This window comes from Capricornis sumatraensis, chromosome 22, assembly GCF_032405125.1.
Source record: "Capricornis sumatraensis isolate serow.1 chromosome 22, serow.2, whole genome shotgun sequence".
Classification (NCBI taxonomy): domain Eukaryota; kingdom Metazoa; phylum Chordata; class Mammalia; order Artiodactyla; family Bovidae; genus Capricornis; species Capricornis sumatraensis.
Window position 1 is genome coordinate 14,119,403 of NC_091090.1, and position 18,891 is coordinate 14,138,293.

At 54.2% G+C, this 18,891-nt stretch overlaps 1 protein-coding gene across 2 annotated transcripts in view; it reads left to right on the top strand.

The window, feature by feature from the left end:
* Positions 1 to 10,317: 10,317 nt before the first annotated feature.
* The window catches only part of SCUBE3 (signal peptide, CUB domain and EGF like domain containing 3), a 32,553-nt gene continuing 23,979 nt past the window's right edge, over positions 10,318 to 18,891 (top strand). For both annotated transcript variants that reach the window (XM_068960674.1, XM_068960675.1), the window contains exon 1: positions 10,318 to 10,402. In XM_068960674.1, the coding sequence (XP_068816775.1) occupies positions 10,318 to 10,402 (85 nt within the window). The remainder of the gene's footprint in view (positions 10,403 to 18,891) is intronic.

Here is an 18,891-nt window from a genome sequence, read left to right on the forward strand (position 1 = left end):
TCTACCCCAGATGTGTCCACTGCCAGGAAAAAAATAATAATAATAATGGAAAACAAACAAACAGGGCCAGCAGCAAACACATCACCAAACAAGCCCGCCTCACATTGTCCTCTGTGGCTGCCGGGGCTGGGAGCCAGAGGCCGCTGGCCTGGAAACGCCCAGACAGCTCCCTGAGCACAGCACCGGCTGAGCCTCCTCCCAGCGCAGGCGCTGCCCTCCTGCTCCTCTGGGGCCTCTCGTCTTTCTCCATCTTTTCTTCCCTTCTATCCATCCTTTCCCTCTCTGTCACTTCTTTCTGTGCCTCCTTTCTGCCTTTCTGCTCTCTTCCCGCATCCTTGATGAAATAAAGTCGCTAAACGCCGAAGAAGTCCTGCAGAGCACATCACGTCCAGGGTATGGAAAGGCAGTTCATGACAGCAGCCAGCCCTGCTGCTGCCTTGCTTCAAGTCCACGACAACAGCATCGACCCCTTAGCACCGGCTGGGAACAGGCTCTTCCCCACCCCACCTTTCAGATCTTCCTCTCCAGCCCCTTAAACCCTTGTCAAACCACATTATTAATTCCTGGTAGACATTCCCCCTCAAATCCTTGCTCACCTTGTTTCCGCCACCTGGAAAGCCCTCACGGTCTTCTCCCAACTCCGTGTATAGGAAGCCTACCTATTCTTGGAGGTCGTCTTTAAACCCTCTCTTCCTCTGAGTCGTTCCCCAAGCTTCCAGCTGGAATTAATCTATCTCTTTTAATGTTTTCATTAGAATTTTATGTTGGTACCTCCGTATTTGGGTATTTACCATGTTCTGCCTTTTTCAAAAAAAAAAAAAAATTATTTCGTGTTGGCTGCCCTGGTCTTCGCTGCTGTGCGAGGGCGTTCTCTAGTTGTGGGGAGCGGGGGCTACTTTGCGGCTGCAGTGCGCGGACTTCTCACTGAGGTGCCTTCTCCTGTTGCAGAGCACGGGCTCCAGGGTGCGGCTTCCGTGTTTGGGGCACGTGAGCTCTGCAGTTGCGGCTCGCGGGCTCAGCTGCCAGCATGCGGAATCTTCCCAGAGCAGGGATCAAACCCACGTCCCCTCCATTGACGGAGATTCTTAACCAATGGACCACCAGGGAAGTCCCATGTTCTACCTTATATTCTAATTATTTAGATGCAGATTTTTCTCTCCTGCCTAATTATAAACTTTAAAAGAGAAACCATGCCATCTTTGAACGCCCGTATCCTTTAAGTTCCTGGCACCTAGCAAGCGCATAATGAGTGTCAAACTGATTAAAAATTGAAATCTGTGGTTATTCAGAAACGCACTTTAATTCCACATTTTAACTTCATCGATGTGGGAGTATCTCATTTATAATAATTTCATTTGCAGATTGTTTGAAGCGCTGGGTGCCTTGGGTAGGCTCCCCAAGGTTTGCCTTCGGAACTTCACGGAAGACTGGAGGATGGTATGTTAGACGGCGGCACCTACTGGTGAAGGGTAACATTACAGCTTGGGTCTGGCGAAGAGAAGCAAGGGAGTTCCGGTGAATCCCAGCAGGACCGGACCCAGGCCGGGATGGGCGGGTAAGGGCAGAAGAGGACTAGAATGAGTTCCCCTCTCTCCTCAAGAGCCCTGAGCCCCAAGTCAAGGTCAAGACTTCTTCAGGCTCCTGCAGAGTGATTGTTGCAGGACCAGGGTGAGACACCAAGGAATCCCAGCCTGGATGTGATGCCCGTTAGCTTTGCCGAGCAAGCCCTCCAAATGCCCCAGGACAGAGAAGTGGCAGCATGAAGAAGGGAGAACCTGTCACCAGACAAGGGAGGCGCCCTTTGTGAGGGCCTCAGCATTCAGCATGAGCACACAGGTGGCAGAGATGCAAACCCCTTCCTCGCTACACGTTTTCAGCTCTTCAAAATGGATCCTCAGTCCTATAAGGGCCCTTCTTGGAAAATAGAACAATAGAAGTTACTGGGGGAACCGAGTTTTGTTTTACAGCAATTCATTTTATACGTTGGTTGGCAAGTACCTTGAACTTTGCCCCAATACCTCCACCTGCACTCATCCCTGCTTTAACCCAGGGTGCCATCATCCAGTTCTCCAAACCTCTGGGGAGACCTTGAGTTCTGGCTTGGAAGGTTCCAGCTCGGATTCTGTGCCTCCAGAAGCTCGGAGTCTCTGGCCAGAAGAGCCCCCTCCCAGGGTCCCCTGCACCTCTGTGATCTGTCCTCAGCCTGGCCTCCCCCGCCACCCCTGGCTTCCATGCTGCGCCTCCCTTTAACACCCTCTGCTGCCACCAGCCCTTTAGGTAACACAACTCGGAGCTGGTGGGAGGCAGGAAGACAGGTCAGGGGTGCGCTGCCCCCCTCCTTGGGATTCCCAAGAGCTCGCCATTCCTTCATTCACTCGGCAAACACTCGCTGAGCACGACTTGTGCCAGGCATATGCTCGGGGCTGGGGATACGATGGTCCTGCCCTCAAACGCCTGACAGACCGCTGAAGAGAGACCATTACAGCCAGCACACCGAGGGCCCTCAGGGTAGGTTTCAGGGCCACTGAGCACTGCGCCTGCGGGGCAGTGAGGAGCTCTCATAGACAGGGTACATCTAAACCGGATCTTGGAGGGCAATAGCTGTTTCCCAGCTGCCAAGGCCATGGTATGTAGCAGGCATGGTGTGGCTTGGGTGTCCCGCAGTGAGATCAGAAGAGAGACACGAAGTGTCTTTGGGGAAGAGGGCTCAGGACTGGCACAGAGGCCGGTGTGTGTCCACGGGAGACATGCTGAGTGCCTGGAGGCTGAGGCAGCAGCAACGGAGGTGGAGAGGAGGCGTGGAATTGAGGGAGGTTTCAGACGTTTCGCCCTCAGGATGCAGTGACCTCTCCAATGGGAGAGGAAGAGAGAGTCTTTTCAGACTCTGAGAAAGCCAGCTGGGGCCGCTGAGTGGTCATGGGGCCATTATATGGGGGTCAAAAAGAGGACAGGTCAGGGGTGAGTGCAGAGAGGGACAATGTTCAGCTGGGGTTGGTTCAGCTTGAGATCTTGAAAAATACCAATGGAAATATCTCTCAGTAGGCAGAAATATAGGGCAAGTTAGAAAAGAGAGAAGAGAGCTAGACATACAGGCCTGGAAACTGGACACACAGAATTAGTTACAAGAAAAGCAGGGGCTAGAGGTATAGATTTGGGAGGCATCACATTGGTGACGGTTGGAGCCGTAACGTCCCACAGTGGGGCAAAGTGCCCCTCTTTGTGCTGGGCCTTCCACGCGATCTACCTGTACCCTCCAACAACCAGCAAGGCCACAATTTCATCCTCCCATTTTCTAGATGAGAAAGTTTACACTCCGAGAGGTAAAGAAACTTGCTCAAACTCACCCTTTGTTGGGACTGGGATTGAAACCTAGAACCATCTGGCTTCAAAGCCAGTATTCTTCCCTCCACCCTTGCTGCCCCTGGGTTAGAGTCCCTGAGGAGGTCACTTAGGGTGAGAAGTGAAAAGAGCCAAGCTAGAAGCATCTGAGAGGCCAGTGAAGGGGGAGTGACTGGCGGGATACTGGGGGAAAGAAAGGGCCCAGGAAGGGAAAGGAAAACATTCAGGGGCTTCTGATGATGCAGAGAGGCCAGGATAGGTAAGGACCAGCCGGCGTCCTCAGATCTGGAGGTGGGGAAGTCGGTGGAGGCCTGGCAGAGGGGTTAGAGAGGGCAAGGGGTGAAGGAAGCAGGGCAGATGGAGAGCAGAGTCCTCCTCCCGGAAGTTCAGGAGACTGGAAGGACGGGCGGCATCAGGGTCGAGGGGAGCTTGCGGTTGCTCCTGTGGGATGCTGCAGGCTACACTGTGTTTACAGGAGAAGGAGCTCAGGTGAGGGATTCGGGAAAGGGAAGGGGTAACTGACAGCACCAGCTCCCTGTCGAGGCAAGAGCGGGTGGGATCCTTGTACATGTATGTGGGGGTTGGCCTTGGTCAAAAGGAGGGACCTCTCTCCTAGCAGTGGCGGGAGAGGGAGGTGGGAGATAGGAACTGCATGCCAGATGGCTTCTGGCTTCTCAAGGAAACAGGAGTTGAGAGCACTGACTGGGGACGTAAGGGGGCTGAGCCTGGTGGAGGGGCATCCGAAGTGTGGAAGAGCAGCTGTGTCGGAGGTGACAGGGCGAAGGCTTGGGGCAGTTTGGAGACTCGCCTTGCGATGTGGAGAAGTCTGGAACCACACATCAGTGCTCGTGCCAGTTGGCAGGTTGGAGATTTTTGCTTCCTTCATGAAAGCAGCCAGGGAGCAGGTGGGGAGGAAGCAGGTGGCAAAGTGACTCAGGTGTGGGGGTGGGCAGGGAGGAAGGGCTGGTGAGGGGGGACCCTGGGATGAGAGGTCAAGGAGGCTGCCCAAGTGGGGACGTGTGGGCAGCGCAGACCAGGCTCTCCCCGCCGCAGCAGGTCCTGGCAGGACTGCCGGCAGACCTCTGCACAGAGACAAGCCCAGCGGCCTTGGGGAACAAGTTACTCTCGGAATCCCAGGGCCAGAGCACATTCTGACAGAGCATACCTCCAGTCTTCTACTCATCTGTCCAACGGCTGCTCAGCCATCCTGGACAGGTGGGAGACAAGGGCTGGCCAGGGCCGGCCTGTCCACTGGCCTCGCGTGTGCCCTGCCCCTTTCGTCTATTTCTTTCACTGTCGTTGCTGTTCTGACTGTTCTTTATCTCTGTCCCTGAGTTTTGCTTGTGTTCCTCTCTCGTCCCCCTCTTTCTTAGTGTCACTAAGATTTACCTCAGTTCAGTTCAGCTCAGTTCAGTCGCTCAGTCGTGTCTGACTCTTTGCGACCCCATGAATCGCAGCACGCCAGGCCTCCCTGTTCATCACTCAAGTCCCTCCTAATGTCCATGGAACCTACTTGGATGATCGACTCCTGTTTCCTCTGACTTTCTCTGGCAGTCTCTGTCTGGATTGCTTGATGTTGCATTCAGATATTAGTTTGCATATACAAACCTTGCCTTCCTGGGGAGACTCAGGGCATTTGGGGGATTTGCTTTATGGTGCAAAGGGGTCTGAAAGCATACACCGGTGCTGACACACCTCTTTTTAAAATGAACTGGTTTTCGGCTGTGCTGGGTCTTCTTTGCTGCAGTGTGGGCTTTCTCTAGTTGCAGCAAGTGGGGGTCTACTCTCCCCTGAGGCGTGCAGGCTCTAGGGCACGCGGGCTTCAGGAGCTGGGGCTCGGGCTCAGTTGCTCCATGGCACATGGGATCTTCCCAGACCAGGGATCGAATATGTGTCCCCCGCATTGGCAGGTGGACTCTTATCCACTGGATCACCAGGGACGTCCCTGATACACCTCTTTGATTGGGGATCACATTTTCTACTTCTTTTGTACATTCTAAGGGGCCTCGGACAGTGTGTATGGGGGAGGCCCTCAGTACTTATTGCAATGAGTACCGTATGCCACTTGACAGAAGGATCTGTGACCGATGAGATCACGAGGAAAAAGAAAACTGAGAACTGTAGGAGGGGAGATTGGCAGCTCTCACGGTATAGACTAAGGAGCACTGATCCAGGAGTCAGAAGCCAGAGGCGGGACTTCCCGGTGGCTCAGTGACCGAGACTCCATGCTCCCAAAGCAGGGGGCCCTGGTCCAGTCCCTGGTCAGGGAACCAGATCTCACATCCCACTAAGAGTTCACGTGCCCCAACTAAAGATCCCCCATGCCACAGCTAAGACCTGGCACAGCCAAACAGACAAAAAAAAAAAAAAAAGACATCAGGGGAGACACGGATCATGCTTCTAGCTTTGCCTCTTTAATACGTCGTGTGACCTAGGGCAGTCATGTGACCTCTCAGTCTTCTGAAATCCTACCCCTGTGTGATCCTCCGGGACAAGGGTACTGCCCCGCTACCTTTTCTATGTAAAGGGGCTGATCTACCCCGAGTAATTAAATTGTAACAGTGGCAAGAAGATGTTGAGTCGCTGTGTTTTCAGAGGAGGCAGAAAAGAGAATAGGGAGGCCATACCCATTTCAGAGTCAAGCCTGCATCCCAGATCCTGGCTTCATCCGTTCTTAGTCAGTCATCTGGGCAGGCTGACGTTTCTTCACTTCAGGTTTCCCACCAGCAGAACGAGGCTAGCAGTTCTTGCCTGATGAGTTTGTGGTGGAGCTCCTGGCACACAGGAAAGCTCTGAGTTGATGGTAACCATGAGCTCTCATTAAAGTGTCTGTGCCTTCTGAAGGCCGGGTAGGAGGTACAAGGTGGTGGGGAAAGAGCTACTCTACCTGGTAGGTAAGTTTCCTTCCAAACTTCCAATTTGGAAGTGCTGCTGACAAGGGCAGTGTGCTGGAATGCATGGCATTTTTGGAACCTTCTCAGAAGGAATGTGTGACAGACAGGAATCTATGGAGGGTGGTGAGGCTTGAGCCCAGTTGGCTGCACTCATACTCAGCTGCATCAGAGTCTGGCCTGAACAAGACTGCTCCTTCCCAGGCACTACTATAGCTTTACTATCAAACAGTTGTGGTCCTTGTTCCTTCTCAGAAGTAGTCGAAATAACAGCAATAGCTACCACCTGTTGAATGCCTACTGTGTGCCAGGGTTTTTCCATTCATTAGCTCATTCAATTAACACCATAACCCAATGAGGTTTCTATTTCCTTTGTCATAAAACTGAAGCTTGCCGAAATTAACTTATCTGAATCACACAGCTGAGATTTGAACTGCAGTTTTATTTCACTCTAGGGCTGGTGTGATATATGCCTCAGCTATGCAGTTGTAGGCACATACCCGTTTTATAGATGAGGAAGCTGAGGCTCAGCGAAATGAAATAAATTACCCAAAATAGATGGCTGGGAAATGGTAGGGCCTGACATTGACCTTGGGGTACTGTTGTTTCAGTACATGCATGTTCTCCATTAAGACTGTATCTTCTGTCAAGATAGAGGCACCGGATTCATTTAACAGATGGGGTAGCTCAGGAGCAGAGAGAGAAAAAGCAAAAGCTCATGGAAAGAGACTTGGCAGTGGAGGTGAAGCCCCTAGAGGCGGCAGAGAACTGGCAGAGGTGTCCCTGGAAGCAGGATGAGAACTGAGAGGTATTAGCTGTGGGTCCCCCAGCCCCATCCTTCTCCCTCCACATCTGCAAGAGCAATTAGAATGAAGTGAATGTCAGCGGTGTCCCTGAAGGATAGAGGCACCCAAAAGCAAACTGCCACCTGAGGCGAGTGTAGGGGGCCCCGGAGAATGCAGGGACATTTTACCCACCCCGCGCCACCCGCACCCCCCCCCCCCGCCCGCCGCCCCCTTGAGGGCGTGGCATGTGCTGCTGCTGTGTAGAAGCACTTGCAAGAGCCATCTCCTTATTCCTTCCTTGTCACCGTCCTGAGTAAGTCTCCCGTCGTGAGTCCCTGCGGAAGTGGACAGGACAGAGGGCAATGTGACCCACGCCCCGCTCCTACAGACTCCTCTGAAGGGCTGAGGGTAGGCACGGACTAGAATGGAAGGTGCGGAGCAGGGCGGGGAACTGCCTCTTCTGCCCAAAGGTGGAGAAAGCTCACCTTCCTGGAGGAACAGAGGAACAAACCGAGGAAAGTAAGGGGGGGAAAAGGAAATGAGTAAAAGACACTGAGCCTCCCAGAGATATAGCAGCTAAGGTGGGGCCACCCACCCTTCCCTCCCTGCGAAGCCAGGGCAATGTCCACACTCAGAGGATCAGGAAATCACGCTGCCCTGGAGAGAAGGTCTGAGTTAACCTATCAATCTGCTCATACAGAACCCTCCATGTCCATGTCACCTGTGCTTTAGAGGGTGGGCGGGAGCCCTCCTCCCTAGGGACCCAGAGGAGCTCACACCAGTGTCCCAATCAAGGCAGAGACAAAGCAAACACAGTGCAATCTCCCTTCCCTGCCTGGGGGGCGCTAATCAACCCTCTGTGCCCCAGTGTGGATAGGCACCCTCTGATTCTTCTTTTTTTGAAACCACTCTCCTGTTTGGGGCAGAGAGGGTGGCAGGTTTGCGCTTGTCCTCTATCCCTACACATAATTGGTGGCAGCAGGCAAAGCTGTTTCACGGGGAGGGGTTTGCCAGGGGAGTGAAGGAGGGAGAGAGCCCTAGAGTGACGGGGCTGAAACGGACCTCGGAGATCATCTGACCCAAACGTTTGTGGCCTTCACTCCATTCCCATGTTCTGTGTGCTCCCATCCCAACCACCATCTCTCATGCCATGCAGGGAATTCTCAAGGCCTCCTCCCCTAGGCTTCCTACGGGCACTGTCTCCTTCCAACCACTGAGCTAACCCAGCCTCTTCTTTACAGTGACGACGCTGAGGTACGATTTGCCCAAAGGTAATCTTCATCCCAGGATAGAGCCAGACAGGAAACCCAGATGCCTGAGTCTGCATTCTCCCGCTTTTCCACTCAGTCCCTAGGGGAGGAACCCCTTCATTCTTCTCCCTGGGGGTTAAGGAAACCTCTGACAAAGCATACCTGTCACCCAAGCTGATACGGGCTGCCAGTGTGAAGGGTCTAAGAACCGAGTTATTTTCAGGGGGATGCTGAACATTATCCCTTCCTCCAGGGTACCCTGAAGACAGACTCTTTGAGGTTGGTCTGGGTCCCAAAGGTCTCTTTCCTCCAGAAGTTTGGCTCTGAAGCATAAGTGACTGCCTAGGGCCTGGCAGTCTTGTTCTGACCGAACAAAGCTCCATACTCCAGAAAAGCTCTCACCACTATCAAGAAGTCCTTCATCTTTCCCCTAGGATGGAAGGAGAGAAGAGGCAGCGCTGGTACATGCACCAGGTGGTGTTGTCCATGCTTCAGGGACACTGCGATGTTGACACACTTTGCCCCTATTTCTTAAGATATCGTTTATCTTCCCTTTTCTGCCCCTGCAAGTTGGAAGGATGAAAGGCTTAAGAATGTTCTTGTGAGGACCACATTTTGAAGGTGGGAGGGCAGGTTTGGAGGAGAGAGTTGCGCCTATTTTGGGGGTCTCTGTGTTTATACACATAGTCAGGTTTCTGCGGGTTAGCTTTTGCCCTGTGCTGAGCGCGATTGTTTTTTACACATGAGTCCAGGTCTCTACGGGGAGAAGGCTGAGCTGGCTACCTCCGAGACAGTAACTGCAGGGCAGTCTGCCCCAGAGCTAGCACTTTCAGCTGGGGAAAGGCTAATTTCTTTTTGGTCCTCGATTAAAGTGGACTAGGCACTAGGAATGGGAACTGAGTCCCGAGGGCGTGGGGGGTGTGGCGGAGGTGAGTTAGGAGGGCATTAACAACCGGCCGCTGTCGGAGCCGCTCTCAGCTTTCCGAGGTCCTATGTGGCTGTGCCCCGCGTGTCGGGCTGTGTCTGCGGGCGTCCCGGAGTGCTGGTGCGATTCGGTCTGCCCCGGCCTCCCCGACACCCTTTTCTCTCTTTGTCTGCTCTGTAGGTGTGCGTGCAAACCTGCGTCGCATAGCCCTCGTCGCGTGCGAACGCGGGGGCGCACCCTGGCTCCCCCGCGCTTTCCGCCGGTAGACAGGACTAGCCGGAGCCCGGTGCTGTTTGGTCTGGAGCCGAGCGGGGCTTGCATTGATCCATTGATTGTGCGCGGTCTGCGCCTGACCTCCCTGCTCCCGGGGAAGCCGTCTCCATGGAGACCGGGCCCGCTCCCCCAGCGCCGGATTGTAAATTCCTGCAGGCAGCGGCCCGGCAGCCTGGGGAGGGGGCCGCCGCGCCCGGGCGCGCAGGGGGAGCGGCCGCCGCGCCGAGGCCCCATTTGAAAGAAAAAAGGGCACGGAAAAGGAGGTGGAGGAGGAGGAGGAGGGGGGAGGAGGAAGAAAACGAAAAGGAGCGAGGAGAGGAGGAGAAAGAGGAGGAGGAGGAGGAGAGAGGCGAAGAAAAAGAGACGGAGCCCGAGAGACGGGGAAAGAGCGAGAGAGGAAGAAAGAGAGGCAGAAAGGGCGTGTTTCTGGCGCTGCGTTTCTCCTCCCCTTTCCCAGGTCCCTCGCCGGGGCTCTGCGCGCTCTCCGCGGCAGCTCTCTCCCGGCGGAGCTGGGAATTGGGTGGGATTGTACGGAGCAGCCCCGCCGCCGCCGCGAGCGGAGCCGGCCTTGGAGAGGGCGGGGGCTCCCCTCCGTCAGCGGCGCCGGGCGCCCCCAGCCCCGTCGCGCCCTCCTCCGCCTCGCTCTCCCGGGCGTCGCGCCGGGAGAAGCCGGTAGCACTGGGAGCCTCCCGCCGAGGGCGCCGCTGTCCGCGCCCCGCGCCCACAGACCCCGGCCCGGCCCCGGCCGGGCGCCCTCGCCCCTCTCCCCTTCGGCTCGCGGGGGCCCGGCCCGCTTCCGCCCTCCCTGGGCTGCGAGACCGGCCCCGGCCGCCCGGCCGCCCGTAGCTCCAGCCATGGGCTCGGGGCGCGTGCCCGGGCTCTGCCTGCTTGTCCTGTTGGTCCACGCCCGCGCCGCCCAGCACAGCAAAGCCGTGCAAGGTAAGGAAGGAGGGGCGCGCGGCCGCGGGGCCGCCGGGGTTTCAGGGTCCGAGGGCGGGGGCGAGATTTCCGAGGTGCAAGGCAGGTGCTGGGAAGCGTGCTCCTGTCAGGACCGGGCACCGTGCACCCACCCTCCTCGGCGGGGGCCCTGACCTCTGGGCACTACGCCCCGGGCGAAAGGCTGCAGGAGACAGGGGCAGCACGGATGAGTGAGAAGTTTGGGGAGCCCTGGGCAGAAGTGACCACGCGCCTCCGAATGCTGCCCGACTTCACGGCCACCCCAGCATCTTCCAAAGACTTCCTGCCCTCCAAAAGTATGAGAGAGAATCTTCTCTTCTCCCAAACATTGCCAGAAACTTAAGTTTTGGCCTGGAGATACTGAAGGAATGAAAACTTTTTCAGCCATGTCATACATTTCTTCCCCTTGCTCCCAATTCTCCTCAAAGTTAGAAATTTCATAGTTGTCTTATCAGAAAAAAAAAAAAAATGTTAAGGAAAAATAGGATCTTTTATGGAAAACAAAACAAAACAAAAAAATCAACTTGTTTCCCTCTGGATGCAAGAGGGCTGAAGAAGTGAAGAAAATTTCTGTGATTCTGGCTCCCGGCAAGAATGTCGCATTTCTGCCTCTTTGGGGGAAATCTTTTTCGTCTTGCATGGCTTTCATTTCTTATCATAATATTTATTTATTAAGGCCTTGGGTTTCCAATTCCATTTAAATCCAGGTCAGAATTGCATTAAAATAACAAAGTAAAATTCCAGGCTGGGGAGCTCTGACAGATCCCTCTAGGAATTAGGGAGAGAGAGAGAGAGGCCCTCCCGCCCCCATCTCTGACCCCAGGCTCCTTGCCTGGTCAGTCCCAAGGCTGTGCTGGGAGAAACCAGGCTGGTGGGCTCCAGTTCTCTTGGGGACAGCCTCCCCTCCCCCCTTGACCTCCTGCTGCACCCTTCCCCCATCGAGTCCTCACCCAGGAAGAGATTTACATGGACAAAAAGAAAATTCCTCCTAGCAAAGCTTCACGCAGGAGGATATGATTCTGCCTATTGTCCTAGGGGCTCCTTGAAGCTGGGCTGGGGTGTGGAGGTGGCTGGGCCAGAAGGGAATGTTGAACTTGGGAGTCGGGCAAGCCTGAGTCTCTGGCAGTCAGGTTGCTGCGTCCTGGAGCCTGAGCACTTGGCTCTTAGGCTGCTCTGGGTCCTGGATGGACTCCTGCTCCGTTAAAAGGAAGGTGGTGTATCAGTGCACCCTCTTCTCTCTAGCACTGCCTCTTCAACTACCCTCTCCCTCCTCCAACCTGTTCTTCAACAGAAACAAAACACGAGAGACCCTCTGCTGTCAAATACCAGACCCCATCCCTACCCCCTCCAAGCCCAAACTACCTCTCTTCCCTAGTCCTGGTTCCAGACAGCCCACTACCACTGCCACCCCCAGCCTGGGAACAGCCCTCCTTCCACTGTGGATTTGCTTGTGTTTTCATAAACAAAGCTGGCTTTTGTAGTGCATGCTGACTTACTCATAACATGGAATTAGCTAGGGAGTTTAGTCTGAAGGAAGGAACAGATTTCATGCAGTAATCTAGAGACAAGATAAGGGCCTCTTTCAAGTTGGAGCCAGTGTCTGTAGTGGCCTCATGAGACTGGAGCCAAAACGGGGAGCAAGCAGTATCCTCAAGGGGGTTCTTGGGGCAGATGGAGAGTCTGAGAAGGGACAGGTGCCCTCAAGCCAAGGCTTTCAAGCCTGGGAGATCAACTATCCTTCAGGGACAGAGGGACTCAGAATCTCTCCGAGGTACTTTAGGGCTCCCGCTTTCATTTTATCCTGCTGCTGCTGCTACTGTGGGAAACGCAGCCAGAGTGGAGACCCCTGCCCTCAAGGGACTTACAGACTCTAGTGTTGCCCAGTGCTGAGCTCACGTCAGCCACACTTGCTCTGTCTGCACTGCAGTTAGCTTGGCATCGTCCTTCCTTCTGACCCCAGAGTCTAGCCAGGCATAGATTCTAAGCCAGTCACCTTTAACCCTACTGTTCAGGACATTTGTCAACCTGGTCTGCTAGAGTTGCCTAACGACAGGTTTGCTGGGTTAGTGGAACATCTTTGGTCCCAGATCTGCACGCCAGTGTTGCAGGAAGGACAGTTACTGAGCGGGCAGGGCAGCCTTACCCATAGGCAGAGCTGTGGCCATCCCTGGCTCTCAAACCTACCTCCAGGATCTCACCAGTGCCAGAAGGTGTGCCTTGAATGCCACATGCTTTCAAATGAAGCTCTAGTGGGTCTTTAAAATACAAATAACCTTGGCAAGTATCTTGTCAAGTGTTATTATAGCACTGGGGATAGCTGGGCCTCTGTCCCTATTCTTGAGAGATTCACCAGGGGGAGAGCCAAAGTGGTGTGGACTGGAGAGAAGGGGAGAGACACAGAAGGGAGCCCTGAGTATACAGGTGAACGTGCGAGCGTGCTTGCGTGCGTGCGTGTGAGGTCTACCACCATTACCCACAGGTGACATAGTTGGGTGTATGTGTCTGCTGTGACTTTGTTGTTAGGCATGTATACAGATGTTTTGGTGTCTTTGAGAGCTGGTATGGATGAGTGGGTGGGTAAGCTTCTGTGACTAGGAATTGAGTGAGCATGAGGGTACATGGTTTTGAGTGTTTTTCAAGTGCCTGTCTGTGTATTTTAAAGTAGACAGACTGGATAACCAGGATAATTGTTAACTTAAAAGCATTAATTTGCTTTGCTTTTTTTTTTTTTAAGGGGGGTGGTGTACAGCAGTGGTTAAAAAAGACCTAATCCTTGCATAGGGCTCAGGTTACAGCTGAATGAAAAGGTCTCCTGGGGAAGACTTGTCCCCAGGGCGGCAGGGCGCGCCAGCCTGGACATTTAGTTTACCTGGTTGTTTTCTCTCCTCATTAGAGACAGAATTTTGATAAAGTCAGTATATTTAGAGTTTGCAAGTAGCACCGTCCCTGGGACTGGGAGCGTTCATCTGGCAGCAAACAGTGTCTCTCTGTCTCGGTGCGTCTCTCCAGGTCTCTGTCTGGGTGTAAGTGTGTCTCTCTCTTTCTTCCCCCCACCCCTCTCTTCCTCTTTAATGTGGCTGTTTCCTCTCCTCCCTGCTTCCCTGGGCTCCTGTGGCTGGCTCTCACAGTGAGGGGACTGTTCCTCCTAGCCCCTCCCTCCAAAATACAAAATGAAAACTATAACCGTGTCAGCGGGTGAGGGTGGCCCCGTGGGCCACTGGCTGCTGCCCGGGCCCCAGCCAGGCCACGCGGGGGAGAAACAGGGAGTCAGCCCCAACCTTTGGAGCCTGATCGTCCATTTAAGCCTGACCCCCACCCCTCATTTTTCCAGAGGGTGGAGAAGGGGGGTGGACTGCTTAGAAATTCCTCAGGAATCCCTTTGACCTCTCTTCTCTCAGTGACATGTCCCCTAGGGGGATGGGGAAAGCCCACAGCCAAGGGAGAACTTTTCCCCTTCCTACCTCTCATCTCCCAAGTCTCTGCTGGGTGGAGGGAGAGAGAGGGGACAAGAAGACACAGAAGCCAGAATCACTACAGGCGGAGGAAGAAAGTTATCAGCAACCCCTCAGTGAGATTGTTTCCTGAAACCTTCAGGAATCTGAGCGCATGAGAACCAGTTTGAGATGTGAATAGCTGGGGCCTGTTGTAAAAGGAGCCAGCCCTGGGTGTGAGTTTGAGAATGTGTGGTGTGCACTCACTAGGGTGTGTGAGCGTGCGTGTGCATGACTCAGGGTGTGTGTGTGTGTGTGTGAGCGTGCATGTGCATGACTCAGGGTGTGTGTGTGTGTGTGTGTGTGTGTGAGTGTGTGTGTGCGCGCGCGCGCGCGCCACTGCTCCGGTGAGAGGAAAAAGGAAGCAGGCAATGTGCGTTTTGTTTTCATTGGAGAAGTGAAGAAGTGGAATGGCTTGGTCCTGTGCCTTGAACTGGGTGTGGGGGAAGGGAGCAGATGGCTTCAGACCCTCCTGTGAAGATGGAGGTGAAGAGCTGCTGCCTGAACTCACCCCAGGCCCTGCCCCCGGCTCGGGTCCCCTCGTGTCGGGGTGTGGGCCTCCATTGACGGCCCATACCCCTAGCACATGACCGCTAATAAGAAAGAGTCCCTGTCAGGGCTGGAAACTGTGGAGCTGCTCTGAGGCTGGCAGTGCCCGCAAGAGGCCCAGACCTGGGGACAGCTTCTTCGGGCTCAGCTATTAGACAGGAGTCTGGAAACAGAGGGACTGCCGATCCTTGTGGGAGGAAGTGATAGAGCTGCCAACCCAGAGCTGTTTGAGGGGTGGGGGAGCTGGGTACCTGTGCTGGGAGGGAACATGGACCCTCTCCTTGCCCCCTTTGCCCCCTCTGTCACCAGACTGCCCATTCTGTTCATTTCATGCCCACGTACTGCCAACCCCACAAGGCATGGGGTGGGGACTATAACAGGTACCAGTGGGTTTAGGTCAATGCAGAGCCCGGGAATTGGACCCTTTGAGGAGATAACTGAAATTCTCCTCCTCACATATAAAATGGATGAGAGTATCAGTAGGGTCCTTTTCATTTCTGAGATTATGCATCTCTTCAAAATACTTCCTGCTGGGGGGGAAAAAAATCCTTCCTGCTGACGGTAGAAGACACTGTAGCAAGCCCCTGTCCTGCAGCTGGGCCTCCCCAGGCTGAATCTCGTGCCATTTTCTCCCGATTCCCGCTTCACGGTTCCCTGCCAAGTCCAAGTCCTCCACCCGCTTCCTGGGGCCCCCTGGGCCTGCTAGTTCTTACTGTGTCCGTAAGTGGGGTATTTCCCCTTGGAAACAGTCCCTGCCGCACAAGTGTGCGCTTCTATGTGTGTAAATGTGTGTGTCTCCAATAGCGTTGGGAAGTAGAGCTGAAATGTTTCTCTTCTGGGAACTGAAGACCAGCTAGGCAAGGCTCCACGGCCCCAGTCCTTGGTCCCCTACCCTGTACTCTCAGTTCCAAGACTAGCCCTCGCTGTGCTTCTCCAGCCTAGGTATCTCCCCTCGTCAGGCCACGGCACTGCTTTGTAGCTGCCACTGGGTTTGTGCTTTGGCTCTGCAGGTGGACGGACACCCCTGAAATAGGGTACTGTGGCCCTCATGCTTCCCTGTGCTTTCCTTGTGGCTGGAACCAGGGCCCTGGAGAGCTGTGGGGTTGGGGTTTCAGAGCCCCGGGCCAGGGGCTGTCTGCATCTGGGGACAGACCTGGGCGGGACCCGCTGGGCTGGAGGGGAGATCCAAAACAAGGAAACAGATCTGAGGGGTCCCTGGAAGAAGGTGGGGTGTCAGGATATGTGGGCTTGGGAGGGGAGCGGGAAGAAGCGGGGTGCTTAAAGCGTAGACCCTGGGGAGCAGGTTTACAGAGAGGACGTTTTTACAAGTTTCTAATTATATTTGTTTGGAGTTTTCCTCCGGCGGTCTGAAGCTGTTAACAGCAGGAACCTGTATCCCTGGTGTTTGTTTTTGTTTCTAACCAGCTGCTTGGCCCAGTCTAGTGACTCCAAGGGCAGGAGACACCTGCCCACGGCCGCGTCTCCCACCCCTCCTCATGGCAATGTCGTCTGCGCCCACCACGGTGCAGCCCGTGCCCTCCCTGCCCACACTCAGCCCTGCCCTCCTCCCGGCTGCTCCCGTGCCCAAAGCCGGGGAGGACCTGCACACCTACTGCCGACTCCCCGCAGGGGCATCCTAGTAACAGCTCCAGGCCATTCCGTGGTTCTGGAGTGGACGCTTGCTTCATGCTGAACCAAGTGCTGAGTTGGGAGTGGGTGGCGGGGGAGGCCACAGTGACAGCTAAGGCGTGCGTCTCTCCCTCATGTGTTTATAAAAGGCAGTGTGCAGTGCGAGAACACCAGACTAGGGGCCAGAAAACCTGGGTTTTCTGACACTGGCTGTTTTCTCTTCCCTAAGATATCATCTCTGGGCTTGTTTCTCATCTAGTCAGGGACAGACAGGACTGTCTGAGGATCACGTGAAATGACCTAAGTGAAAGGCCTTTCCTGGAATTAAGCATCATCTGACTTCATCGTTTATCTTGTTATTTTCCACATCAATGTGAAGAGATAAGGCTGGTCCTCATGGAGCAGGGACTCTGCCTGCTGCCTGACTCCCTGTCCAGTGTCCTGTCCTTTCCTCTCCACTCCCACTCCCTCTCCTCTACCCATTCTCTAAAGACCTCTGACTCAGGGTGGCGGGTTCGGTCCACACTGAAAGGGAGAACATTCTTGTCCATCTGGGGGCATATTCAAGTAAGCAAGGAGCTGGGCTGGGGATCAGACAGGACACTGTGAGGCTCAGCCCTGGGCCTCTCCAGCTGCCAAGCACCAACTGCTTTTCCTGGCTCTTCAGTTGAGCAGGCTAAGCTTGGATAAGAGGGAAGTGCACTTTTTAAAAAGAAGAAAGTGCTCTGTCCTCTCTGCCAGTGGGGTCATCTGTGTGGTTTCTGGGCTCTTTCCAGGCCTCCTCACCCCTGCCTGGGCTTTGTCCAGGCCGAGGACAGGCCCAGGCTCCGGCTGCAGTCATATCCCAGTTCCAAATTGGGAAGACGGCCTGATAAGCCAGAGCTGGGGAGCCAGGCTCGCCCAGTTCCTGTGGCTGACCTAGAGGTGGAGCAGATGTGCACACGTCGCAGGTCAGGGTATCGCGGGCGACAGCTGGGCTCACTCTACTTTGAGTGTTACTTGGACGTGGGAGGCAACATGGAGGAGCGGGTAAGAGAACTGACGAGGAGCAGCAGTGGAACCGTGGGCCCTGGTACCATCATCGGGTGTTAGCACGGAGGCTAGGGGACATCTGTCTAACAAGGATGCACTCAAGAGATATTTGAGAAGCCCCAGGTAACATCTGAAAACCCTGAGGTCCTGTGAAGCCTGTAGGATTCCCTAGAAATCCTGTCTTAAACTTGTCAGTCCCCATCTCTTCTTACCTCAGCACAACCAAATAGATGCCTTTAAGTGGGTATCTTCCCTTCTCTGTTTCCTGTCTCACTACCCTTAACTTAGGACTAAATTCCTTGGGATTGTCTTCTACCCAGAACAGTTGTAGGGTTACAGAGGAGAAAAGAAATGAATTTTTTCTCTATAGAAACATAGAAAAGATGCCAAAATATAGACCTCACCCACTCACCCACAACCGATCCATCTATCCATCCAGCTACACATCTGTTTAGCAAATATTTACTAAGTGCTTTCAATACATTAGTTTGTCTTGTTCACTGCTGAATCCTAGCACCAGTGCTTGGCGTGTTACGAATGCTGTTTGTTGAATTGTTGCATGAATATGCTCAGCTCTGTTCTAGCTGCAGTACAGGTTTCAGAGATTCAGAAGCCATGGCCTCAGGGAGCTCACAGCTTCCTTTGGAAGATAATACACAGAAACCGAAAGTTAAATAATGGTATATGGTAGCATATAAGATGGAGAAGGCAATGGCAACCCAGGGACGGGGGAGCCTGGTGGGCTGCCGTCTATGGGGTTGCAGAGTCGGACACAACTGAAGTGACTTAGCAGGAGCAGCAGCTGCATATAGGAGGTACTGTACAAGACAGCAGTTGGTCAGAGGATGCAAGAACCTGATAGTAAAATCTCCAGAGTTAAGAGAAAGGATACATTAGAGAAGGCTACCACAGTCAAAAGGCGGCTTCCCAGCAGGGGCACCTGCACTGGGTCCTCAGTGATGGGTGAGGTTCGAAGGCATCTCCAGAGAGGAAACTGGAGGGGCGATGCAGGCCTGGCACACACCTGGGGGTATCCTGGCTGGGCAGGGAGAATGCCACAGCCATGTGAGCACGTGAGGGCATCAAGCAAGCTGCTCTGGACCTTCTCACTGGGCCCAGTGAATTTGTCCACAACTACCCCCAGCCCCTCTGAGTATAGTAAGGTAACCACGGTAGTAACCCAAAGGTGGAGTAGACTCTACCTACAGGTATCTGCTTATCTGCAGCCTGCATTCCTGCTTATTTCAGTGGTGGTTATTCCAGAGCTGGACCTGGGCAAAATTTTGAAGCAGACAAAGCATTTCCTTGAGGGTCCTCCTGCCTGCCTTTTAGGGTACACTTCCCCATCGTCAGAAGGGAATCTTAGGGCTGCCCGTGTCATAATACTTCACCTTTTCTAGTCTGCTCTAACCCTCGTATTCCCTGCCTCATCCCATCCCTCCTCCCTACATGTATCAGAATTTATGGAGTGCTCTGCTAGGTGCTGAAGCAAATCCAGAAGAGATGTCAGATGGTGCTAGGAAAAGCTGCTGCCGTTACAGACCTGTGCGTTCATGCTGGAAGGATGAGACAGGGAAGTCTTGGCTTGTCTATGGTGTCTTTGCAGCCACCACTCTCCCCTAATTCAGCTTGTGAGCCAGCCCAGTGCTTGAAGTTGGGGTAAGGGCACAAAAGAATTGCCTTCACAAAGGACTGTGGAGGGCAGCTTTGTGCTTCCCAACCGGCCTCCCACCCACTTCGCCCCACTCCCGAACCAGCACAGGCAGAGCA